The sequence below is a fragment of the Pseudophryne corroboree genome, chromosome 4 (assembly GCF_028390025.1).
Source record: "Pseudophryne corroboree isolate aPseCor3 chromosome 4, aPseCor3.hap2, whole genome shotgun sequence".
NCBI lineage: Eukaryota > Metazoa > Chordata > Amphibia > Anura > Myobatrachidae > Pseudophryne > Pseudophryne corroboree.
Genome location: NC_086447.1, coordinates 887,248,666 through 887,275,708, shown reverse-complemented (window position 1 = coordinate 887,275,708; position 27,043 = coordinate 887,248,666). Strand labels below are relative to the sequence as shown.

General features: G+C 46.6%; 1 protein-coding gene across 5 annotated transcripts in view; it reads left to right on the top strand.

Moving 5' to 3' along the window:
- LOC134910619 (uncharacterized) overlaps positions 1 to 27,043 on the top strand; it is a 183,417-nt gene that overhangs the window by 90,050 nt on the left and 66,324 nt on the right. For all 5 annotated transcript variants that reach the window (XR_010176247.1, XM_063918875.1, XM_063918876.1 and 2 more), the window contains 2 exons: positions 11,519 to 11,607; positions 26,694 to 26,851. Coding sequence is in view for 4 of the 5 variants with exons in the window: in XM_063918875.1 (XP_063774945.1) it covers positions 11,519 to 11,607; positions 26,694 to 26,851 (247 nt within the window). In the remaining variant the exon portion in view is untranslated. The remainder of the gene's footprint in view (positions 1 to 11,518; positions 11,608 to 26,693; positions 26,852 to 27,043) is intronic.

The following is a 27,043-nucleotide window of genomic DNA, read 5'->3' as shown; positions in this document are numbered from 1 at the left end:
TATGTATATAGGCGTATATGCCTAGGTATTCAGTTTGGAGGTTTATTCATATGCCTTCTTACCGGGGGCCATTTCTCTTTACTGGGAGTCCTTTGCTAGGATATAGCATTTAGGAGTGTTTTGTTCCTAATAGTCCCCCTTTCACTATTTTGGAGGTTTTTTTTTTTTTAGTTTAAGTATCGTGAGTTTATAGTTGGGATATAGATATATCTAGGTTCCCAATGGATATACAGGTTGGAGGGAGGTTGGGTTTCTGTTTTGTTGTCTTTTTTAAATTCATTTTCATTCATTCGCAGGTCTGGTCACGTACTGTTTCTAATTTGTTTCTGAAGTGTACTTACAATGTTCTATTGGCGAAATTTTGGTGCCACCATTTGGTGACTGTCTGTTTTTTTCTAGATGTGCAGCTGCTGATTTCCGGTTCCTGTATTATGATGTATCTCTCCCTGTTACTATGTTTCCTCCTTTGCTCCCTTCTCTTTTCCCTTTTTCTTCTGTTTCTCTTTTTAGTCTCTCCCAATGCCGGCATTACCTGAGGGGCTTCACCTACTCGGCTGGAACGTAAGGGGTCTCACCAATAAAATAAAGAGGGCGCTGGTCTTATCACAAGTAAAAAAGTATAAAGCGGATTGTCAGGTTCGGTTTTGCTTGTGTCCCCGGAGGGGGCGCTAGTGGGTCAGTGGAGGTAGGATGGAAGAAGTGAGGAGGCTGGATTGGGTTTCTGTGCATCAGCGCAATGGTGTTTTATTAACATAAAAGTTCACACAATAAGGCAGCAGAATAACGTGCAGGAATAAACAATAAAAAGTATGCAATGGAAATGGTGCAGCTTGGAAGCTGAAAGTCTATGGAGGAAATGGTAATGATGGATAAGTTCACTGGTGTGAGAACCAGAATGGTTTAAAACGTGGAGCCAGCAGAGATGGTAATAAATGTGTAGCAAACCTGGTAGCAGATGCAGGAGACTCAGGTGGAAGTTCACAGAGCAGTTCGTTAAGCTCAGGCAGCTAGCAAGCTGCTTCACAGGTGAGGTGATGGAATGCACCTGGAGAGAGTCTCTACTGCAGAGGCTGAAGCACACTGCGGTTGTAGTTAGGTGTGGAGCCAAATACAGATGCAGGGGTTGCTGATGCTTCTAGTTCCACGGAGATGTAGGAAGGTAACCAGGAACACGGAGGAACAGGTAGGTAACCAGGAACACGGAGGATCCAGGAAGGTAACCAGGAACACGGAGGAATCCAGGCACATGGGTCGCAGAAGTGACACAAAGTTCAGGACAACCACAGGCTCACCCTGCAGCTCCTGATATACCCCCTGGTGTGCAGACATTGGTTGGAGTGGGAAAAGGAGGTGCGGCCAAGCTCCGGATTGGCCGCCGTACTCTGACCGATGGAGACTGTCATGGCGGCGCCCATGCCGCGGCCCGGCGGGAATGCGGCGTGCTCACACGCCCGCTGTTACAGGAGCGTTCCTAGGCCCAGGATGACGTCTGGCGGCAGAGGGGCGGACGACAGCAGAACGTAGGGACCCGGACGGAGTCCGCACCGACGGACAGATGTGGCAGTGGTGAGTCGATTCCTGACAGTACCCCCTCCTTTATGGGTGGGCACTGAACACCCACGTGGCTTGGAAGGATGAGTTCTGTGGAAGACACGGACCAACCTTGGAGCATGGACATCTGACGAATTCACCCAACTTCTCTCCTCAGGACCATAACCGGACCAGTCGATAAGGTATTGTAGACGACCGTACCGGCAACGGGAATCCAGAATCTTCTCTATCTCGAACTCCACGCCCCGCTGAGTTCGCACTTTGGGGCCGACTGGAAGAGCTCTTTGGAAGCGATTCAGGACTAACGGTCTGAGGAGAGAGACATGAAAGGCATTAGGGATTCGTAGAGAAGGTGGTAACTTGAGCTTATAGGCCACAGGACTGATGACTCTTTCGATGGAAAAGGGACCGATGAAACGTGGTGCAAATTTCATTGACGGGACTCTAAGACGGAGGTTCCGGGTGGAAAGCCAAACCTTGTCACCAGGTTTCAGGCTAGAAACTGCACGTCTTTTGCGGTCAGCAAAGAAATTATACCGGCTAGAAGCCTTCTTGAGAGAAGCATGAATCTTCCTCCAGGTTGAAGAGAACTGACTCAAGACAGCAGTGGCAGCAGGAACATCAATATGAGGAAGTTCTTGAAAATCTGGAACACGGGGATGTTGTCCATATACAGCAAAGAACGGAGTTGTTTCTGTAGCGGAAATTGTGGGCAAATTCAGCCCATGGGAGCAGGTCCAACCAGTCATCTTGAGAAGACGAAACATAAAGTCTTAAAAAGGTTTCTAACTCTTGGTTTACCCTCTCCATCTGCCCATTCGTCTGAGGGTGGTAGGCTGACGAAAACTTGAGGTTGACTTGCATGGCAGAACAAAGGGCTCTCCAAAATCTTGCCACAAACTGAACTCCACGGTCAGATATAATTTCAGTGGGTAGTCCATGTAAGCGGAAAATCTCCCGTAGGAAGATTTGGGCAAGCTTTGGTGCGGAAGGAAGACCCTGGAGTGGTACAAAATGGGCCATTTTGGTAAACCTGTCAACCACAACCCAGATGGTATTGAATCCTTGAGAAGAGGGAAGGTCAGAGATGAAATCCATGGACAAGTGTGACCAGGGACGGTTGGGAACAGATAATGGTTGTAACTGACCTGCTGGAGATTGTCGAGGAGTCTTGTGCTGCGCACACTTCGGGCAGGATGCCACAAAATCTTTGATGTCAACTTTCATCTTCGGCCACCAGTATGTCTCAGAGAGGAACTTGAAAGTTTTCAGGACACCAGGATTCCCAGTGAATTTGGACTGATGAGCCCAAGACAGCAACTTGGAACGGAGTTCTGGGGAAACAAAAGTCTTACCAGGAGGTGGAGCAGGAGAAACTTGAGACGCAGCAAATACCACTGGACTCAGGATGGAATGCGGAACCGAGTCGGAGGTCTCCTCTTCGGACTCCATAGATCGGGATAAAGCGTCTGCCTTGATATTCTGAGAACCTGGGCGGAAATGAAGCTTAAAGTTAAAATGAGAGAAGAACATAGCCCACCGGGACTGGCGAGGATTGAGGCACTGGGCTGCCTTCAAATAAAGCAGATTTTTATGATCCGTATAGATGTTGAACGGAAATTTGGCCCCTTCCAGGAGATACCTCCATTCCTCAAGGGCCAGCTTGATCGCTAGTAGTTCTTGATCTCCAATGGAATAGTTAGCTTCTGCAGGGAGGAATTTACGAGAATAAAATCCACAAGGGTGAATCTTCCCATCAGTTCCCTTCTGGGAGAGAACAGCTCCAACTCCTACTGTGGAAGCATCCACCTCCAACTCGAATGGCTTGTTTACATCCGGTTGAGACAGAACTGGAGCAGACATAAAGGCCAGCTTGATCTTTTGAAATGCCGCTAAAGCTTCTTCTGACCAGTTGGAATGATCTGCCCCTTTCCGAGTTAAGTTGGTAATAGGAGCGATGAGAGTTGAAAATCCTCGGATAAACTTCCTATAATAATTGGCGAATCCCAGGAATCGCTGAATAGACTTAAGACTACTTGGAATGGACCAATTGGCAATGGCTTCCAACTTTGTCGGGTCCATCTGGAGATCCGATCCGGAAATTATATACCCCAGGAAGGGTATGGAGGGAACTTCGAAGGAACACTTGGATAATTTGCCGTAGAGACGATTCTGACGAAGACGTCGGAGGACCTCACGGACTTGCAGACGATGAGAAGAGAGATCTTGGGAGAAGATGAGGATATCATCCAGGTAAACTATGAGGTATTTGTACAGAACGTCACGGAAGATTTCGTTAACAAAGTGCTGGAACACTGCTGGGGCATTGCTCAACCCGAATGGCATTACCAGGTACTCGTAATGACCATCTCGAGTATTAAAAGCTGTCTTCCATTCGTCACCACTACGGATTCTGATGAGGTTGTAGGCACCGCGGAGATCTAACTTGGTGAAGATGCGGGCTCCCTTAACTCTATCAAACAATTCAGTGATGAGTGGTAATGGATAACTGTTCTTGATGGTAATGTCATTGAGACCCCGGTAGTCAATGCATGGACGTAATCCTCCATCCTTATTTTTAACAAAGAAGAAGCCCGCACCAGCGGGTGAAGATGAGGGACGGATAAATCCTTTCTGTAAGTTCTCCCTGATGTAGTCGCTCATCGCCTCAGTCTCAGGAACGGATAATGGATAGGTACGCCCCCTTGGTGGTTTCTTGCCGGGAATGAGGTCAATGGGGCAATCCCACTCTCTATGGGGCGGCAGAACATCAGCGGCCTTTTCACTGAAGACGTCAGAGAAATCTTGGTAAGCCGCAGGAAGATTTGACTGGGTTTTGACTTCAGAAGACTTGATAGGACAAACTTGGGCTAAGCAGGACTGGCGACAATGTGAACCCCAGGAAGTGAGTTGTAACGTAGACCAATCAATCTGCGGATTATGTAGTTGGAGCCAGGGCATTCCCAACACGATCTCCTGGGTTGCCTGAGGAATAACTAAAAACTTTATTAATTCAGAATGCAGGAACCCGACTCCCAGAACCACTGGTCTGGTTTGGTGAGAGATATTCCCCTTGGAGATTCGGCTACCATCTACTGCAGTGCTGTAGACTGGATATGAGAGTTCGCAGATAGGCAAACGAAACTTATCTACCGCAGCTTGAGTGATGAAGTTTCCTGCGGCTCCACAGTCCACTAACGCAGATGCAGACTGAAGACCATCTGTAGTCTCTAAAGTCACAGGAAGAATGAGGTCTTGGTTTGAAGGAGCTTGTCTAGAAGATCCCAACTTGACTCCTCCTTTACAAGTCAGGATCTGGCGTTTCCCGAACGCACTGTACAAGAATTGATCTGGTGACCTGCAGCCGCACAATAAAGACACAGTCTCTCACGGAGTCTTCTTGTCCGCTCCTCCGGAGTTAAGCGGGACCTATTAACTTGCATAGGCTCATCAGAAGGTGGAGGCTGAAATTGTACAGAAGGTACCATTCTTGACTTGCGCGGCTCACTACGAGCACGCTCACTGTTGCGTTCGCGGATGCGAGAGTCCAACTTGATGCATAGAGAAATCAGTTCAGGCAATTGCTCAGGGACATCGCGGGTTGCCAGTTCATCCTTGATCTGATCTGAAAGTCCATGCCAGAAGGCTGCTACCAGGGCTTGATTATTCCACTGAATCTCTGCGGCTAACGTCTGGAACTGGATGACATATTGTCCCATACTCCGGGTACCTTGACGAAGCTGAATAAGGTCTGCAGAGGCTGATGTTGCACGACCTGGCTCGTCAAAGATACGTCTGAAGGTTGACACGAATTCAGCGTAGTTGTTCATCAGAGGGTCAGCACGTTCCCACAGAGGAGACACCCAACTCAAGGCAGAACCAGAGAGCAGTGAGATAATGTAGGCAACCTTGGATCTTGACGTGGGGAAATTGTGTGATAATAATTCAAACTGGATTTCACATTGGTTAAGGAACCCGCGACATAGCTTCGGACTGCCATCATATTTGCTAGGCACAGGCAGGTGCAAGCGTGACACTGGAGCTGATGCAGCCGGCGTAGAAGAACTCACATCCCTTGCAGGTGCTGGGGTAACTGGAACTGGAGTAGCAAGTACACTAGGCAGGGTTTGCTGTAGTGTATCAATCCGGGAGGACATCCCTTGCAGAAACTGGAACATCTGCTGCTGCACAGCCTCTTGACCATCCAAGCGGGAGACCAGATTTTGTAAGGCCCCTGACCCCACACTCTGACCACCGTCCGAGTCCATCGGTCCTGAACTTACTGTCAGGTTCGGTTTTGCTTGTGTCCCCGGAGGGGGCGCTAGTGGGTCAGTGGAGGTAGGATGGAAGAAGTGAGGAGGCTGGATTGGGTTTCTGCGCATCAGCGCAATGGTGTTTTATTAACATAAAAGTTCACACAATAAGGCAGCAGAATAACGTGCAGGAATAAACAATAAAAAGTATGCAATGGAAATGGTGCAGCTTGGAAGCTGAAAGTCTATGGAGGAAATGGTAATGATGGATAAGTTCACTGGTGTGAGAACCAGAATGGTTTAAAACGTGGAGCCAGCAGAGATGGTAATAAATGTGTAGCAAACCTGGTAGCAGATGCAGGAGACTCAGGTGGAAGTTCACAGAGCAGTAAGTTAAGCTCAGGCAGCTAGCAAGCTGCTTCACAGGTGAGGTGATGGAATGCACCTGGAGAGAGTCTCTACTGCAGAGGCTGAAGCACACTGCGGTTGTAGTTAGGTGTGGAGCCAAATACAGATGCAGGGGTTGCTGATGCTTGTAGTTCCACGGAGATGTAGGAAGGTAACCAGGAACACGGAGGAACAGGTAGGTAACCAGGAACACGGAGGATCCAGGAAGGTAACCAGGAACACGGAGGAATCCAGGCACATGGGTCGCAGGAGTGACACAAAGTTCAGGACAACCACAGGCTCACCCTGCAGCTCCTGATATACCCCCTGGTGTGCAGACATTGGTTGGAGTGGGAAAAGGAGGTGCGGCCAAGCTCCGGATTGGCCGCCGTACTCTGACCGATGGAGACTGTCATGGCGGCGCCCATGCCGCGGCCCGGCGGGAATGCGGCGTGCTCACACGCCCGCTGTTACAGGAGCGTTCCTAGGCCCAGGATGACGTCTGGCGGCAGAGGGGCGGACGACAGCAGAACGTAGGGACCCCGGACGGAGTCCGCACCGACGGACAGATGTGGCAGTGGTGAGTCGATTTCTGACACGGATATTGTTTGTTTTTCAGAGACCCATCTTACTGGCAACAAGACGTTAGACTTGAAAAAAACATGGGTGGGGTGGTTGTTCCAGTCCACCTTCTCACAAAATGCCTGGGGAGTCTCCGTGTTAATTAAAAACTCTGTAAACTTCCATTTGGAGTGGACCATAGCCAAATAGATCAGTATGGCTGCTTTGTCTTCCTTAGGGCTTTTGTTAACTCTACCCTTTTGAATATTCTCGCAGTATACTGTATGTGTCGTCGTCGCCCCCCCCCCCCCCCTTATAATAATGATGTTTTGAGGCAAACTGTATAATTTATTGCATTGTCACCCTCTACTCCCACTATCTGTATTGGGGACTACAATAACGTAATGGACATAATCTTAGATAGATGGAGAGAAAATCCCCACGCTGATCTCTCTTCTTCTTCCCCAACCCCTTTCTCAAAATTGGTGTCGCAGCTTGGACTAGTCGATGTTTGGAGAGTTAGGTTCCCTCAGGACAACCAATACTCAGCTACCTTTAATACATTTTCTCGTATAGATTTGGCTCTTCTATCTCCGGATCTGGTTCCTAAGGTGGTTCAGGTTAGCTACTTGCCCAGAGGGTTCTCTGATCACTCACCTGTTTTGTTAATACTAGATAACTTGGCTCCTCAAGGTGTTAAATTCTGGAAACTTAACCCATTTTGGCTGTCGTTGAGGGGAGATGGGGCTGATATACTTGCTGAATGGCAGGATTTCCAAAACCATAATGCTTTTTATACTACCCCCACTATTAAATATGACGCATTTAAAGCTTCTATTCGTGGTTCCCTTGTAAAAAAAAAAGTGGCAACTATTAAACAGTATAGTAGAGAGGAGGAGAGGCATCTTGAATGAAACTGCTGTCAGTTAGAGGCTGAATATATTATGCTTAGATTCCCTTCTGTGCATGACTGTTGGGATGTAGCCACAAAGGAATGGGTACAGTTTTTATTAGATAAGTCCAAGCGTAGGTTGTTATTCTCCAGTCACACTCTGTACTCTCAGGCTGACATAGGTGGCAGTTATCTTGCCTTTCTCTCCAAGGAGGAGAGGGACAATATATCTGTCAAACAAATATATGATTCTCAGGAAGTTTTGAAATACTCTTGCTCTGATATTAATTACGTTTTTTTGGCCTATTATTCTTCATTGTACACTTCAAGAGTGTCCTATACAGCAGATCAATTGAGTGATTACGTCTCCATAATTCAGTTACCGCAATTGCCTGCAGAATCCATTGATTTTTTTGGACTCCCCTTTTACGGTTGAGGAACTAGACACTGCCATAGCCTCGTTCCCCAATAACAAGGCCCCCGGATGTGACAGAATACCCATCGAGTTATACAAACAATTTAGGGAATTTTATACCCCATACCTGGTTGGGTTGTTTAATGCTCTCTTTGAATATGGTTCTTTACCCTCCTCAATGTCTGAAGCCATTATAATTGTAATTCTTAAGCCAGGTAAGAACCCCACCTCCCCAGACTCTTACCACTCTATCTCTTTACTCTCCATGGACATTAACATTTTAGCCAGAGTTCTAGCCGTCCGTTTAAATACTATAATCACGTCTATTATCCATAGTGACCAGATGGGTTTTCTGCCGGGGCAGTCTATGGTACAGAACCTTTGCAGACTGTTTTGTCATTTACAGAGGAATGACCAACCTGAGTCTGGGGCAGTGGTGTATCCTTGGATGCTGCTAAGGCCTTTGACTCAGTAGAGTGGGAATATTTGTGGAAAGTGCTTCATAAATTTGCATTCGGTTCTAAATTTATTCGATGGGTCCAGTTGCTCTATTCTTCCCTGGCTGCTCGTATCTCAGTTAATAGTCATGTGTCAAAACCCTTTTCATTGGAAAGGGGTATGAGGCAGGGTTGCCCGACCTCTCCGGCTCTGTTTGCCCTTGCCATTGAGCCTCTAGCAAGTAGTTTGTGTATGTCTTCAGACATTGAGGGTATTAAGGTTGGAGACCATATAGATGTCGTTGCACTCTATGCTGGCGACATACTTTTATTCCTTAGAGATTCTGAGCACTCATTGGGGCAGATGTATTAACCTGGAGAAGGCATAAGGAAGTGATAAACCAGTGATATGTGCAAGGTGATAAAGGCACCAGCCAATCATGTCCAATATGTAAATAACAGTTAGGATCTGATTTGCTGCTGCCTTTATCACCTTGCACATATCACTGGTTTATCACTTCCTTATGCCTTCTCCAGGTTAATACATCTGCCCCAATATTCTCTATGTTACAGATTATTAATCATTTTGGGACCTACTCTGGCTTTCAAATAAACTGGAAAAAGTCCAGTATCTATCCTATATCTGGTATACTCCCCGCTGTGCCGGACCCTCGTCCGTTACAATGGACTCTGCGATTCATATATTTGGGAGTCTGGATTTCTCCCCGCCCTAAAAATATTTTCCACCATTGACAGTGTTATATCTTTCTTTATATGGGGTGGTAAGGCAACCAGAGTAGCCATGAAAGCTCTGGTCAGGTCCAAACTGGATGGTGGGCTAGGTCTTTCCGATATGCGAGTATATTACTTGGCCTATCAATTGGTTAATTTATCTAGTTGGCTCTTGGGTGAGGGCGGTACTACACTAGCTGGGTTCTATGCCGAGTGGGTGGGGTCCCCTCGCTCCCCATTTCAATTTCTCTTGTCTGGTTCTGCTATTTCTGGTATTCCTCCTATCCTACAACAGGCTCTCTTGGTGTGGTGTATGATGCACACCTTTTTTGATTGGCATGACCTTGATGAGAAGACACCCTTGTGGTTTAACACTTCATATAAAGAATTACTTCCTTTGCCTCAGGATAACTTATGGTTGAAGGTGGGAATTACAACAGTTAATCAGCTATATGATAATGGTAACTTTAAGTCCTTTGAGCAGATACGACATGACTATGATGTCGCTAATTCTGCCTTTTTCCGCTACCTTCAGCTGCGCCATGCATCACAAGCACAGTTTGGTAGAGCGCCCCTAGTTATTTCATCTATACAGTATATGCTGCACTAAATGGGTGTGTTAATTTACATTTATTTAACCCTTTAAAAACCATATGGGAACACAATTTAGGTGTACTTTCTGATGAGCAATGGACGCAAGTGTTGGGTTCCATTAGGTATACTACCCCATGCGTCAGATACCAGCAGATATATTTCTATATAATGCACAGAGTGTCTCGTAATCCAGTAATGCTTCACAGCGCACACCTTCGTTCTGACACATGCTGTCCAAAGTGTTGTATGGAAGGGGCTGATTTCTGGCACCTCTTGTGGTCGTGCTCAAAGGTACTACCCTTTTGGGTCGCAGTTTGGGGTGATGTTATTCTTAGAGAACCATCCCTACCTACGATGGACCCCAAACTGTGTCTATTTGGGTTAGATATTGAAGAGACGCACTCACTGGTCCTATACCGTTATGTTTTGTGTTTAACCACTATGGCGAAGGTATTGATAGCCACCTGAAACACCCAATAAAAGTATCTCTCACTGGAGAGCTTTAGTCAATGATGTCTCTGGACACGAGAGATTGATGTTTAGATCTAGCGGTGCGCTATCCATTTACCATGATAAATGGGACAGATGGAATACGTCGATTTTTGGAGTGGGATTGACAGGGTAGAGGGGCAGCTGCGTGCGATTTGGCAATAAAGCTCAGGGGTATGACACTTACCTTGTAGTTCAACTGGACCGAGTTTTTCATGCACACTTTCTATGCTATGCACCTTCTATTTTCTGTGGATTTGTCTGCATTCTGTTTTATTCTGCTTTCCTTGGTAATTGGTGCTATGCGGTTGCCTATTACTATTCTGAAGCCTTAATTCTGTTAGTATATTTGTTGCGTTGTACATTTAAATGACCAATTTTATTCTTGTGTTTACAGTGATATTTTTTTTTCTGTTTACGTGTTTGTATGTTTGTGAAAAATCTTCAATAAAAAACTACAGAATAAAAAAAAAAAAAAAGGGGGAGACCGAGTCCAATCGATGCAATCTCTGGGCCTATGTAAAAATCAAGTATTTTGCAAATCAAGTCACAATCTGCGGGCTGCTAAAAGAAATACGGACATACATGAGCTTCCTACTTCTTTATATCGCATTAAAATAATAAGCGCTACCATGCTTGTCATTTATTTAGAGCAACTATGAAGGAGTTAAGCGCTACCGTGATGGTGTTCACTTGAAACTGCAATTAATGTATGTTGCGGCACATAATGTGCAGGCGGTTAGTCAGTGCACAGTTCTCTAGCACAGGAGGTGACATCGATTTTAATTATCTGACAGCAAATTTGTGGCAGGACATGCTGGTTTGTGCAGTTCCTCAGCAGCTCTCAGTAGGACACTATCCTGTACATTTGTCCACTATGAGTGGTCTGGGCACCAGTGGCAACTCCAGCGGTGGGATTGCAGCGCAGTCCAAACTTCAAACAGTGGAGCCACACCAACTGCCAGTGAGTCCCAGCCGTCGATGTTTGGAGTGGCAGTTGGTGGCTCCTCTATTTGAATTTTGGTCTGTGCTACAGCTCCACCTCGGGAGCCTCCACTGGTGGTCACCGTTCTTTATTGTTTTATCTATTTTAACTGTGCCTACATTTTGGTTGTTGACATTATGACCCTGTGTCTATGCTTTGACTGTCTTTGACTGTCTACATTTTGACTACATCTCATCTGACCTGTATGTTCTCTCTCCTCAGCACCAGAGTTCCTGGAGGCAGAGCTGGAAGAAATCCTCATCTATGAAGACCTTTTTCTGGAATATTTCAATGCCTTTCTCGCCCTTCCAGTGAGTGACACTAAGACTGCGTCAGTCGCAGCCTTTTTTTTACAGCGACCCAATCACTCTACTCTCTAGTAACATCCAGACAGGAAAACGCCATTCTCTGCTTTTACTGATTTCATTTGATAGAATTTTATTTTACAAACAGCAAATGTTCTATGATAAAAAGACTCCCAAAATGATTAATTTCCCCAGAACTTCCCCTAAGAATGTGCTGATTATTTCCACAATACTCAGAACACGTAGGGGGTCATTCCGAGTTAATCGTAGCTGTGCTAAATATAGCACAGCTACGATCATGTTCCCTGACATGCGGGGGGATGCCCAGAACAGGGCTAATCCGCCCCGCATGTCAGTGCCGGCCACCCGCCCCCCCACCGCACAAATACAAACGCATCACACAACGGCGAGGCCTTTGTATTTGAGGAGTAACTCCCGGCCAGCGCAGCTCCTCCGGCTAGCCGGGAGTTAATTGTCGCTGCTGCTGGCTGCAGCGGCTGCGTGAGACGTCACGCAGCCACCGCGGCCCGCCCCCCCAACGGTCAGGACACGCCTGTGTTGGCCAGACCGCTCCCCATAAATGGCGGCTTAACGCCGCCATTCAGCCCCCTCCCGCCCAGCGACCGCCTCTGTCTCAGAGGCGATCGCTAGGCAATGAAAGCTTCCATGCACCTGCACACTGCGGCGCCGGCGCATGCGCAGTTCCAACCCGAACGCTACGCTGCAACAAACAGCAGCGAGTGATCGGGTCGGAATGACCCCTCAGACTTTGGGATTTGGGATATGTAGAATTTGGCACCTAGAACCGTGCTGTTGCATTTGACACTACAATGAATGCCAAGAGTTAAAGATGAGACAAATTCATGTCTCCTGTTTCATAGAAATGGCAGCCTGAGATGGGAGTCGAAAATGTATAATAGACGTCTCCGTACATTCGATGTATAGTTATTGTGAGTAGAGACTCCCTGAAATAGTAGAAATCTCCCTGACTCCCTGAATAGTCATGCTCCCTGATAGCACCTTCTCCCCCATTATGTAGCTGCTAAATACTTGGAGAAAAAGAAATCAGCAATATATACAATCAAATGGAATCATCAGTGCCATTTCCTTGCATTGGTTATAAGGCACAATGATCCCTATGGCTACATACATTTTCAAATAAGGTTTCTCGTGGCTACTTATATGGAACCACATGTGAGTAGAACACACCACATGAACAAATCATGGAAAGTATCATTGTGTTTTCGTCAGTGGTGCAAGTATAATTTTTTCTTAGTGGAACTGATCGTAAAAATGAGCGGAGTCACGTGTCATGATAGTGCGTGGCCACACGAAACAAGGGGAGTGGCTACATGACAATAGGGGCATGGCCACATTATGCTAAACACCGTAATGCCCATTACACCACACACCGTAATGCTTATTACACATTATGCCAGACACCGTAACACCCAATACACATTATGCCACACACCGTAATGCCCAATACACATTATTCCACACACTGTAATGCCTTACATATTGTACCACACACAGTAATGCCTCTTACACATTATGCCAAACACCGTAATGCCCATTACACATTATGCAATACACCATAATGCTTATTACACATTATGCCACACATGTAACACCCATTACACATTATGCCACACACCGTAATGCTTATTACACATTATTCCACACACTGTAATGCCCAATACACATTATTCCACACACTGTAATGGCTTACATATTATACCACACACTGTAATGCCTATTACACATTGTGCCACACACAGTTATGCCATTGACACCATTTTTTGTACTAGACACAAAAATGCCCCTTATAAATTATGCCCCAGTGGTGGGCTGGTGGTACTACCACCAAATATCTTAATAGTACTCCGTACCACCCTATTTTCAGCACTGGTTTTCGTCAACAAGTACAGATGGAGCCACGCTAGTTGTTGCTCCGTCTGTGCCTGGGCGCGCCTGACGCTCAGAGCGTCTACAGCTGGCTAGGCGCACACGCCCATGACGGAGACGCGCCCCATTCATTAGAATGGTAGAGCGTCTCTGTCCGGGTGGGCGCATGCACCCGCCCCATTCACTAGGCAGATGGATTGCCTAGTCACGTCGGCAGTGCACACCTGCGATGTAGCCGCCTCAGATGAGCGCGGCTCCATCTGTAGATCTTACTGAGCAACAACGTAACAATGCTCAGTCACGGTAGTACACGTCGTCTCAATTGCTGTACTCATAGATGTTGCTTTCACAGTCTCCATGAAATGCAAAAACTTATGACATGATGCTTTCTCAGACTGTGGTCAAGATGTATCAATCTTTTCAGAGAGATAAAAAGGAGAGGTTTCCCATAGCAACCAATCAGATTCTGTCATTTGATACACTGCTAGATAAATGATAGCTAGAAGCTCATTGGTTGCTGTGGGCAACTCCTCTACTTTATCGCTCTGAACGTTCAAGACATCTTCCCTGGAAGCCATGCACCTGCTTTCTGTGGGGTACTGTGAGGGAGGGATCAGTATGGATTACGGGCGGGCGGGATGCCAGCTTTCAAAATCCCAACAGCAGCATCCCGGCCGCCAGAATGCCGGCATCGGGGCGAGCACTAAGAGTACCCTGCGGGCTCACAGGAACTATACCCAGTCGATGGGTATCCCAGCTCTGTTGCGCTGGGATTCCACCTCGCAGCATTGCCGGCTGTTGGTATTCTGGCATCGGTAACTTGACCGCCAGGATCCTGTCAGCCGGTAAATTAAACGCATCCCGTGAGGGAGAAGTACTAAGCCTTGGAGAGAAAAGTACCAACCAAACAGTGGGCCGAGATAAAGTACCAGCCAATCAGCTCCTAACTGCCATGTTACAGGCTGTTTGAAAAATGACTGTTAGGATGTGATTGGTTGGCAGTTTATCTCTCTCCACTTTATCACTTTCCAAAGCTTAGTACATCTGCCCCTATAAGTGCAATACAACTCTTGGGGCTTGTTCAGATGAGCAATGTGACAGAATTTGTACGCTCCATATCAGGGCTGTACTTAGGGTGGTGCGCAGACACCTCAAGGCAGGGGGCGCTGTTCTGCAGTACTTGTTAAATTTTCTGTTTTAATCAATCACACTTGCAATTTTCTCCTCTTTAATCCCGGGATCACCTGGCCGCCCCCATCTCCCCTCATGTCCCTAGACACCTGCAGTCACATACGCTTTTATTTCAGGCACATTTCGAAATACTCTCATATTTTTCCATACAGGAGCAAATAGCTCCAACAGTAAGGATTCTGACTGCAGTATGGATGGTCATGGGTTTGAATCCTGGGAATGACAGTATTTTTAAATGTGTGCTTTAAATAAAGGAGGATGTGACTGCAGGTCCTGGGTATGACTGCTGAGAAATGTGTGATGTAAAATAAAGGATAATGTATGTAACTAAATGACAAAGAGCTCTCAAATTACGTACACAACGATGGTATAGGGAATATATATTTATACATGAATAGAGCACAGAACACCTAAGAAAATGTATTTGGACAGCAATCCACCCGAATGTTATGATGCGGGAAGGGGCATCATAGCAAGTGTTATTTTTACACCGCAATTTAGATTTCAGTTTGGACACACCCCACCCAAATCGAATCTCTCTGCACATCTTACATCTGCCCCAGCTGCACTGCAATATGGTTTTGCCTATTAGTGTGCTTTTTTGCTTTGTTAACAAACCTGAATAACCCCCTTATATCGTGACGGGTGTGGTATTGAAGGTCGACAGTCTCTAGGTCAACCACTATTGGTCGACAGTGACTAAGTCGACAGGGTCTCTAGGTCAACATGGTCTAGGTCGACAGGTCAAAAGGTCAACATGAGTTTTTTAATCTTTTTTTGTGTCGTTTTCGCCGTACAGTGACTGTGAACCCCAATTAGTGCACCGCGTCCCATCGCATGGCTTGCGGCTTCAGGCAAGGTGGCTCACTGTGCTCGGCACAGGTTATCATTCCCAGTCACAGTCCACGTGGATCGTAAAGTATGAAAAAGTTCAAAAAAAGAAAAAAAAAGGTAAAAAAAACTTGTCGACTTTTTGACCTGTCGACATAGAACATGTCGACCTAGAGACCCTGTCGACCTAGTTACTGTCGACCAATAGTGGTCAACCTAGACACTGTTGACCCAGAAACCGGATACCTATGGTGACACAGTGAAACTAATTTTCATGCAAGAATTTGTAAAATAATAAACTAAAATACGGAAACTAAATAGATTAAAAAAAAAAATGTATGTACCTTATATAGGCGATATAGACCAGGAGCAGAAGACACTGTTTGTTTACTCGGCGGATGTCAGGAGGGGATTAAAGGATGGGTCTAGCACTACAAACAGCATTACTATTTGTTGACCCGTGTAAATAGCTCCAGTAAGCAATTGTTGTACATTAAACAGACACTTCAGAAACGTTGCCGTAATGGTGCAACAAAGGAATTCTATGTACGGCTTAGATAAATCAACAACACACGACTGACTGAGATAATGAACCATAGCAACTATTTCTCTGGCCACAAACAATAGGGCCTTGCCTCGTAGCCACACCCGGCAAGACGTGCGCTGTGTGTGCCAATTGCTCTCACATCGGTGGGAGATCTGACTGAGCAGTGAATGGAAATAACACTTCACCGTAAAAGACGTTTTCTCTAATTATTATTAATTTACAACTTATTCATTATTGCAATTTAATGTGTATATCAAGTTCCTGTCATAGTAGGCCTGAACAGCACAGCAGAACGTATAATTGTTATATAATGTTGATGCAATAATTACAGATGTGCGGCGGGCACTTTACGTGTTTTGGTTTTGGATCCGGATCCCCGCTCGTGTTTTGGTCCTAGATTGGTTTTGCCAAAACCACCCTTTTGGGTTTTGGTTTTGGATCTGGATGATTTTTGAAAAAAACACAAAAACAGGTCAAATCAAAGAAATTGGGAGTAATTTTGATCCAATGGTATTATTAACCTCAATAACATTCATTTCCACTCATTTCTAGTCTATTCTGAACACCTCACAATATTGTTTTTAGGCCATATGGTTGCACCGAGGTAGCTGGATGACTTTGCTAAGCGACACAAGTGGGCGGCACAAACACCTGGCCCATCTAGGAGTTGCACTGCAGTGGCAGACAGGATGGCACTTTTAAAAACTAGGCCCCAAACAGCACATGATGCAAAGAAAAAAAGAGGTGCAATGAGGTTCCTGGATGACTAAACTAAGAGACACAAGTGTGCGGCACAAACACATGGCCCATCTAGGAGTGGCATGCAGTGGCTGAATGTCGAAAGTGGCCTGCAATTTTTCGGGCCACTAACAGCATCTCCTGCACGCCCCTGTCATTTTTCTAAAAATTCTGCACCACCAAATTAATTGTATGTGCAAAACATAGGACGTGCTGGAATTTGCCCAGATGTAATACACGTACAATATTGGTGGCATTGTCCAATATCACAAATCCCCAGGAGAGTCTAAGTGGGGTAAGCCATTGTGCGATGATGTCCCTCAGTTTCCGTAAGAGGTTGTCAGCGGTGTGCCTCTTACGGAAACCGGTGATACACAGCGTATCCTGCCTAGGAACGAGCTGGCGTTTGTGAGATGCTGTTACTGGTGCCACTGCTGTTGTTGCTGCGGGAGGCAATACATCTACTCAGTGGGCTGTCACAGTCATGTAGTCCTTAGTTTGCCCTGCTCCACTTGTCCAAATGTCCGTGGTTAAGTGGACAGTGGGTATAACGGCATTTTTCAGGACACCGAGGACACTTTTCTTAATGTCTCTGTACAGTCCAGGAATCGCTTTCCTAGTGAAGTGGAATTTAGATGGGATTTGGTACCGGGGACATACTACCTTCATCAATTGTCTAAATCCCACTGCACTAATGGCGGATACCGGATGCACGTCTAACACCAACATAGCTGTAAAGGCCTCAGTTGTCCGCTTTGCAACTGCTGTCATATTTCATCTTCCTCGCAAAGGACTTGTTGGACAGTCAATTGCTTAGTTGAAGTAGTACAAGTGGTCTTCCGACTTCCCCTCTGGGATGATGATCGACTCCCAACAGCAGCGGCCGCAGCAGCAGTAGAAAGAAGTGGGTCTTGATTTTTCCCTATTTTATCCTCCAAATTTTTGTTCTTCATTATTTTTCTGGAGTTATATAACAATATGCGGCACAGGAGAGCGTACCTCTACACCACACAGGGCAAACCCTGTGAAAATTATTTGGATTCAATATTAATATTCCCTTTATTTGGAGTAAATAATATACAGCACAGGACAGCACCACTGGACTTATACGGCAGCACCACTGGACTGGACTTATACGGCAGTACCCCATGACTTATACGGCAGTACCACTGGACTGGACTTATACGGCAGTACCCCTGGACTTATACGGCAGTACCACTGGACTGGACTTATACAGCACCACCACTGGATTTATGGCAGCACAGGACACCACCACTGGACTTATGGCAGCACAGGACACCACCACTGGACTTATACGGCAGTACCACTGGACTAGACTTATACAGCAGTACCCCATGACTTATACGGCAGTACCCCTGGACTTATACGGCAGTACCCCTGGACTTATACGGCAGTACCCCTGGACTTATATGGCAGCACCACTGGACTTATATGGCAGCACCACTGGACTGGACTTATACAGCAGTACCCCTGGGCTTATATGGCAGAACCACTGGACTTATATGGCAGTAGCCCTGGATTTATACGGCAGCACCCCTGGACTTATACGGTAGCACCACTTGACTTATACGGCAGCACCACTGTACTTATACGGCAGCACCACTGGACAGGACTTATATGGCAGTACCCCTGGACTTATGGCAGCACAGGATACCACCACTGGTCTTATACGGCAGTACCACTGGACTGGACTTATACTGCAGCACTACTGGACTTATGGCAGCACAGGACACCACCACTGGACTTATGGCAACACAGGACACCACCACTGGACTGATGCAGCACAACATAGCACCACTGGACTGGACTTATAAAGCAGCATCACTGGACTTATGGCAGCACAGGACACCACCACTGTGACTGAACTGATGCAGCACAACAAATAACAATTATACAATTTATATAATTGTGAAATCAGACGCTCTGTTAAAATAAGAATTTACTTACCGATAATTCTATTTCTCTGAGTCCGTAGTGGATGCTGGGGTTCCTGAAAGGACCATGGGGAATAGCGGCTCCGCAGGAGACAGGGCACAAAAAAGTAAAGCTTTACTAGGTCAGGTGGTGTGCACTGGCTCCTCCCCCTATGACCCTCCTCCAGACTCCAGTTAGGTACTGTGCCCGGACGAGCATACACAATAAGGGAGGCATTTTGAATCCCGGGTAAGACTCATACCAGCCACACCAATCACACCGTACAACTTGTGATCTAAACCCAGTTAACAGTATGACAACAGAAAGGGCCTCTTAAAGATGGCTCCTTAACAATAACCCGAATTAGTTAACAATAACTATGTACAAGTATTGCAGATAATCCGCACTTGGGATGGGCGCCCAGCATCCACTACGGACTCCGAGAAATAGAATTATCGGTAAGTAAATTCTTATTTTCTCTATCGTCCTAAGTGGATGCTGGGGTTCCTGAAAGGACCATGGGGATTATACCAAAGCTCCCAAACGGGCGGGAGAGTGCGGATGACTCTGCAGCACCGAATGAGAGAAACTCCAGGTCCTCCTTTGCCAGGGTATCAAATTTGTAAAATTTTACAAACGTGTTCTCCCCCGACCACGTAGCTGCTCGGCAGAGTTGTAATGCCGAGACCCCTCGGGCAGCCGCCCAAGATGAGCCCACCTTCCTTGTGGAGTGGGCTTTTACAGTTTTAGGCTGTGGCAGGCCTGCCACAGAATGTGCAAGTTGAATTGTGTTACAAATCCAACGAGCAATCGACTGCTTAGAAGCAGGTGCGCCCAACTTGTTGGGTGCATACAATATAAACAGCGAGTCAGATTTTCTGACTCCAGCCGTCCTTGCAATGTATATTTTTAAGGCTCTGACAACGTCCAACAACTTGGAGTCCTCCAAGTCGCTAGTGGCCGCAGGCACCACAATAGGTTGGTTCAGATGAAATGCTGATACCACTTTAGGGAGAAAATGCGGACGAGTCCGCAGTTCTGCCCTATCCGAATGGAAGATTAGATAAGGACTTTTATAAGATAAAGCCGCCAATTCAGATACTCTCCTGGCAGAGGCCAGGGCTAGTAACATAGTCACTTTCAATGTGAGATATTTCAAATCCACCTTTTTCAATGGTTCAAACCAATGGGATTTGAGGAAATCTAAAACTACATTTAGATCCCACGGTGCCACCGGAGGCACCACAGGAGGCTGTATATGCAGTACTCCCTTGACAAAAGTCTGGACCTCAGGGACAGAGGCCAATTCTTTTTGGAAGAATATTGACAGGGCCGAAATTTGAACCTTAATGGATCCCAATTTGAGACCCATAGATAATCCTGATTGCAGGAAATGTAGGAAACGACCCAGTTGGAATTCCTCCGTCGGAACCCTCCGATCCTCGCACCACGCTACATATTTTCGCCAAATGCGGTGATAATGTTTCACGGTGACTTCCTTCCGTGCCTTAATCAAGGTAGGAATGACTTCTTCTGGAATGCCTTTCCCTTTTAGGATCTGGCGTTCAACCGCCATGCCGTCAAACGCAGCCGCGGTAAGTCTTGAAAAAGACAGGGACCCTGCTGTAGCAGGTCCCTTCTCAGAGGTAGAGGCCACGGTTCGTCCGTGAGCATCTCTTGAAGTTCCGGATACCAAGTCCTTCTCGGCCAATCCGGAACCACTAGTATTGTTCTTACTCTTCTTTGCCGTATGATCTTCAATACCTTTGGTATGAGCGGCAGAGGAGGAAACACATACACTGACTGGTACACCCAAGGAGTTACCAGTGCGTCCACAGCTATTGCCTGTGGATCTCTTGACCTGGCGCAATATTTGTCCAGTTTCTTGTTGAGGTGAGACGCCATCATGTCTACAATTGGTCTTTCCCAACGGTCTATTAACATGTTGAAGACTTCTGGATGTAGACCCCACTCTCCCGGATGAAGATCGTGTCTGCTGAGGAAGTCTGCTTCCCAGTTGTCCACGCCCGGGATGAACACTGCTGACAGTGCTATCACGTGATTCTCCGCCCAGCGAAGAATCTTGGCAGCTTCTGCCATTGCACTCCTGCTTCTTGTGCCGCCCTGCCTGTTTACATGGGCGACCGCCGTGATGTTGTCCGACTGAATCAACACCGGCTTTCCTTGCAGGAGAAGTTCCGCCTGGCTTAGAGCATTGTAGATTGCTCTTAGTTCCAGAATGTTTATGTGAAGAGACTTTTCCAGACTCGTCCATACTCCCTGGAAGTTTCTTCCTTGTGTGACTGCTCCCCAGCCTCTCAGGCTGGCGTCCGTGGTCACCAGGATCCAATCCTGAATGCCGAATCTGCGGCCTTCTAATAGGTGAGCCTTCTGCAACCACCACAGAAGTGACACCCTTGTCTTTGGTGACAGGGTTATTCGCAGGTGCATCTGCAGATGCGACCCTGACCATTTGTCCAACAGATCCCTTTGGAATATTCTTGCATGGAATCTGCCGAATGGAATTGCTTCGTAAGAAGCCACCATTTTTCCCAGGACTCTTGTGCATTGATGTACTGACACTTTTCCTGGTTTTAGGAGGTTCCTGACCAGATCGGATAACTCCTTGGCTTTTTCCTCTGGAAGGAAAACCTTTTTCTGAACCGTGTCCAGAATCATTCCTAGGAACAGCAGACGAGTTGTCGGGATTAAATGGGATTTTGGAATATTCAGAATCCACCCGTGTTGTCTTAGCACCTCTTGAGATAGTGCTAAAGCTGTCTCCAGCTGTTCTCTGGACCTTGCCCTTATTAGGAGATCGTCCAAGTATGGGATAACTAATACGCCTTTTCTTCGAAGAAGAATCATCATCTCGGCCATTACCTTGGTAAAGACCCGAGGCGCCGTGGACAATCCGAACGGCAGCGTCTGAAACTGATAGTGACAGTTTTGAACAATGAACCTGAGGTACCCCTGGTGTGCGGGGTAAATCGGAACGTGTAGATACGCATCCTTGATGTCCAAGGATACCATAAAGTCCCCTTCTTCCAGGTTCGCTATCACTGCTCTGAGTGACTCCATCTTGAACTTGAACTTTTTTATGTAGAGGTTCAAGGACTTCAGATTTAGAATAGGCCTTACCGAGCCATCCGGCTTCGGTACCACAAATAGAGTGGAATAATACCCCTTTCCTTGTTGTAATAGGGGTACTTTGACTATCACCTGCTGAGCGTACAGCTTGTGAATGGCTTCCAACACCCTCTCCCTTTCGGAAGAGACGGTTGGTAAGGCAGACTTCAGGAAACGATGAGGAGGATCCGTCTCTAATTCCAACCTGTACCCCTGAGATATTATCTGCAGGATCCAGGGGTCTACCTGCGAGTGAGCCCACTGCGCGCTGTAATTTTTGAGACGGCCCCCCACTGTCCCCGAGTCCGCTTGAGAGGCCCCAGCGTCATGCTGAGGTTTTTGCAGGAGCCGGGGAGGGCTTCTGTTCCTGGGAAGGAGCTGCCTGTTGGTGTCTCTTCCCTCTTCCTCTGCCTCGTGGCAGGTACGACAAGCCCTTTGCTCTCTTATTTTTGTAGGAGCGAAAAGGCTGCGGTTGAAAGGTCGGTGCCTTTCTCTGTTGGGGAGTGACTTGAGGTAAAAAAGTGGATTTCCCGGCAGTAGCCGTGGCCACCAAGTCTGATAGACCAACTCCAAATAACTCCTCCCCTTTATACGGCAAAACCTCCATGTGACGTTTTGAATCCGCATCGCCTGTCCACTGTCGTGTCCATAAGGCTCTTCTGGCTGAAATGGACATAGCACTCACCCGAGATGCCAGTGTGCAAATATCCCTCTGTGCATCACGCATATAGATAAATGCATCCTTTATTTGTTCTAACGACAGTAAAACATTGTCCCTATCTAGGGTATCAATATTTTCAATCAGGGATTCTGACCAAACTACTCCAGCACTGCACATCCAGGCAGTTGCTATAGCTGGTCGTAGTATAACACCTGCATGTGTGTATATATTCTTTTGAATAACTTCCATCTTTCTATCTGATGGATCCTTAAGTGCGGCCGTCTCAGGAGAGGGTAACGCCACTTGTTTGGATAAGCGTGTGAGCGCCTTGTCCACCTTAGGGGGTGTTTCCCAGCGCGCCCTAACCTCTGGCGGGAAAGGGTATAATGCCAATAACTTTTTTGAAATTATCAACTTTTTATCAGGAGCAACCCACGCTTCATCACACACGTCATTTAATTCTTCTGATTCAGGAAAAACTGTTTGTAGTTTTTTCACACCATACATAATACCCTGTTTTACGGTATCTGTAGTATCAGCTAAATGTAACGTCTCCTTCATTGCCAAAATCATATAACGTGTGGCCCTACTGGAAAATACGTTTGAATTTCTACCGTCGTCACTGGAATCAGTGCCCGTGTCTGGGTCTGTGTCGACCGACTGAGGCAAAGGGCGTTTTACAGCCCCTGACGGTGTTTGAGGCGCCTGGACAGGCATTAATTGATTGTCCGGCCGCCTCATGTCCTCAACTGACTGTTTAAGGGAAGATAAACCATCACGTAATTCCACAAATAAAGGCATCCATTCTGGTGTCGACCCCCTGGGGGGTGACATCTGCATATTTGGCAATTGCTCCGCCTCCACACCAATATCGTCCTCATACATGTCGACACCACGTACCGACACACACCGCAAACTCACAGGGAATGCTCTAATGAAGACAGGACCCACTAGCCCTTTTGGGGAGACAGAGGGAGAGTCTGCCAGCACACACCACAAAGCGCTATATATACAAGGGATATCCTTATATTAAGTGCTCCCTTATAGCTGCTTTAATATATATATATATATAGCCATTAATGTGCCCCCCCTCTCTGTTTTACCCTGTTTCTGTAGTGCAGGGGAGAGACCTGGGAGCCGTTCTGACCAGCGGAGCTGTGACAGAAAATGGCGCCGTGTGCTGAGGAGATAGGCCCCGCCCCTTTTTCGGCGGGTTCTTCTCCCGCTATTTTTCCAGTCAGGTAGGGGTTAAATATCTCCATATAGCCCCTATGGGCTATATGTGAGGTATTTTTAGCCTTGTATAAGGTTTATATTTGCCTCTCAGAGCGCCCCCCCCCAGCGCTCTGCACCCTCAGTGACTGCCCAGTGAAGTGTGCTGAGAGGAAAATGGCGCACAGCTGCAGTGCTGTGCGCTACCTTATGAAGACTGAGGAGTCTTCAGCCGCCGGTTTCCGGACCTCTTCACGCTTCAGCATCTGCAAGGGGGTCGGCGGCGCGGCTCCGGGACCGGACTCCACGGCTGGGCCTGTGTTCGATCCCTCTGGAGCTAATGGTGTCCAGTAGCCAAGCAGCAAATCCACTCTGCATGCAGGTGAGTTTACTACTTTCCCCCTAAGTCCCACGTTGCAGTGATCCTGTTGCCAGCAGGACTCACTGTAAAGAAAAAAACCTAAACTAAACTTTCTCTAAGCAGCTCTTTAGGAGAGCCACCTAGATTGCACCCTTCTCGTTCGGGCACAAAATCTAACTGGAGTCTGGAGGAGGGTCATAGGGGGAGGAGCCAGTGCACACCACCTGACCTAGTAAAGCTTTACTTTTTTGTGCCCTGTCTCCTGCGGAGCCGCTATTCCCCATGGTCCTTTCAGGAACCCCAGCATCCACTTAGGACGATAGAGAAATATAACAAAATGAAACAAACCAAATAATGCTGATCTTATCGGTCTACTTTTTTAGAAAATAGCAGCTCCCATACGAGTATTCTGTGTTACTCGCAATAATGCCGCGCAAGACACCACCACTGGACTGATGGAGCAGTAGACAGCACTGGAATGACACAAAAGAGCAGGTCGCCACCCCACGTGCCACACCATTTTCCTGCACAGACACTGCGGAGACACGTCCTCGCGCTACACTTTCCAGGTCTGGAGTGAAAATGGCGGTGACGCGCGGCTCCTTATATGGAATCCAACCAGCGAGAATCCGAGAGCGGGATGATGACGTTTTGCCTCGTTCTGGTTACCGAGTCTGGGATTCGTGCTCGGGACATGATGTTCGGTGGGGTTCGGTTCTCAGGAAACCGAACCCGCTCATCCCTAGCAATAATATTACTCTTTATTATATTGTTATAATGAACCTCTTGTGTTCTGCTTAGAGATGAGCGGGTTCGGTTCCTCGAGATCCGAACCCCCCCGAACTTCACCTATTTTACACGGCTCCGAGACAGCCTCGGATCTTCCCACCTTGCTTGGTTAACCCGAGCGCGCCCGAACGTCATCATCCCAATGTCGTATTCTCGCGAGATTTGTATTCTATATAAGGAGCCGCGCGTCGCCACCATTTTCACTGTGCTTTGGAGATGATAGCGAGAGGACGTGGCTGCGTTCTCTCTGTTTCTATGTTCACTGTTCAGTGTGCTGCAAATATCTGTGCTCAGTGTGCTGCAAATATCTGTGCTCAGTGTGCTGCTAATATCTGTGCTCAGTGTGCTGCAAATATCTACGTTCTCTGCCTGAAAACGCTCCATATCTGTGCTGCATTGTAGAAAGACAGTGCAGAATTTTGCTGACCACCAGTATATATTATATATATATATATATATATATATATATATATATATAGCAGTACGGTACAGTAGGCCATTGCTCTATCTGTGTCGTCAAGTATACTATCCATATCTGTGCTGCATTGTAGTTGTGGACAGTATATAGTAGGAGGACAGTGCAGAATTTTGCTGACCACCAGTATATATATATATATATATATAGCAGTACGGTACAGTAGTCCATTGCTCTACCTCTGTGTCATCAAGTATACTATCCATACCTGTGCTGCATTGTAGTTGTGCGCAGTATATAGTAGGAGGACAGTGCAGAATTTTGCTGACCACCAGTATATATATTTATATATATATATATAGCAGTACGGTACAGTAGTCCATTGCTCTACCTCTGTGTCATCAAGTATACTATCCATACCTGTGCTGCATTGTAGTTGTGCGCAGTATATAGTAGGAGGACAGTGCAGAATTTTGCTGACCACCAGTATATATATATATATATATATATATATATATATAGCAGTACGGTACAGTAGGCCATTGCTATTGATATATTACTGGCATATAATTACACACATTAAAAGATGGAGAACAAAAATGTGGAGGGAGGCCGACCACTTGGGTCGCTTAGCTTCGCCATCCAGCGACCTTGGTGCACCTCTTTTTTTCTTTGCATCATGTGCTGTTTGGGGACTATTTTTTAAGTGCCATCCTGTCTGACACTGCAGTTCCACTCCAAGATGGGCCAGGTGTTTGTGCCGGCCACTTGGGTCGCTTAGCTTAGCCATCCAGCTACCTCATTGCGCCTCTTTTTTTCTTTGCATCATGTGCTGTTTGGGGAATATTTTTTGGAAGTGCCATCCTGCCTGACACTGCAGTGCCACTCCTAGATGGGCCAGGTGTTTGTGTCGGCCACTTGTGTCGCTTAGCTTAGCCATCCAGCGACCTCGGTGCAAATTTTAGGACTAAAAATAATATTGTGAGGTGTGAGGTGTTCAGTATAGACTGGAAATGAGTGGAAATTATGGTTATTGAGGTTAATAATACTATGGGATCAAAATGACCCCCAAATTCTATGATTTAAGCTGTTTTTTAGGGTTTTTTGAAAAAAACACCCGAATCCAAAACACACCCGAATCCGACAAAAAATTTTTGGTGAGGTTTTGCCAAAACGCGTCCGAATCCAAAACACGGCCGCGGAACCGAAACCAAAACACAAAACCCGAAAAATGTCCGGTGCACATCACTAATATTATCCCACCCTACTTTCACCATCAGTTTAGATCGCTGTGTTAATCTGGGTTTATAAAGAAAGAGCGCTATATTTTTAAACAGCATCTAAGACAGTCTTCATATTACTGTGTCTCTCCCAGGCATTTCCGGTAAGGCTATTCTATGACCGACTGATTGGAAATGTTCGAGAGCTGGATGGGGTCATACAGGTCAATGCCCCGGGGTATGGGGCCAACGACCTACAACGGGAGAGGACTCTGTACTGGCTCAAACAAGAGAGACTGTCATTGTTTAGAAAGTGAGTAATAAATACACAATTACACTCCCACTCCTGATCACACAGTCCTCAGTGTTCTAAGCTGGTCTTTATTTGGAGACGTGGTTAATGGTTAAGATGGACAGTTCTAGGCTTAAGCTTAGTGGACTGGGGTCCATGTTACGAACACAAATTTTATACCTGGTTCATCAATTACAATTTGATTGAGCAAAT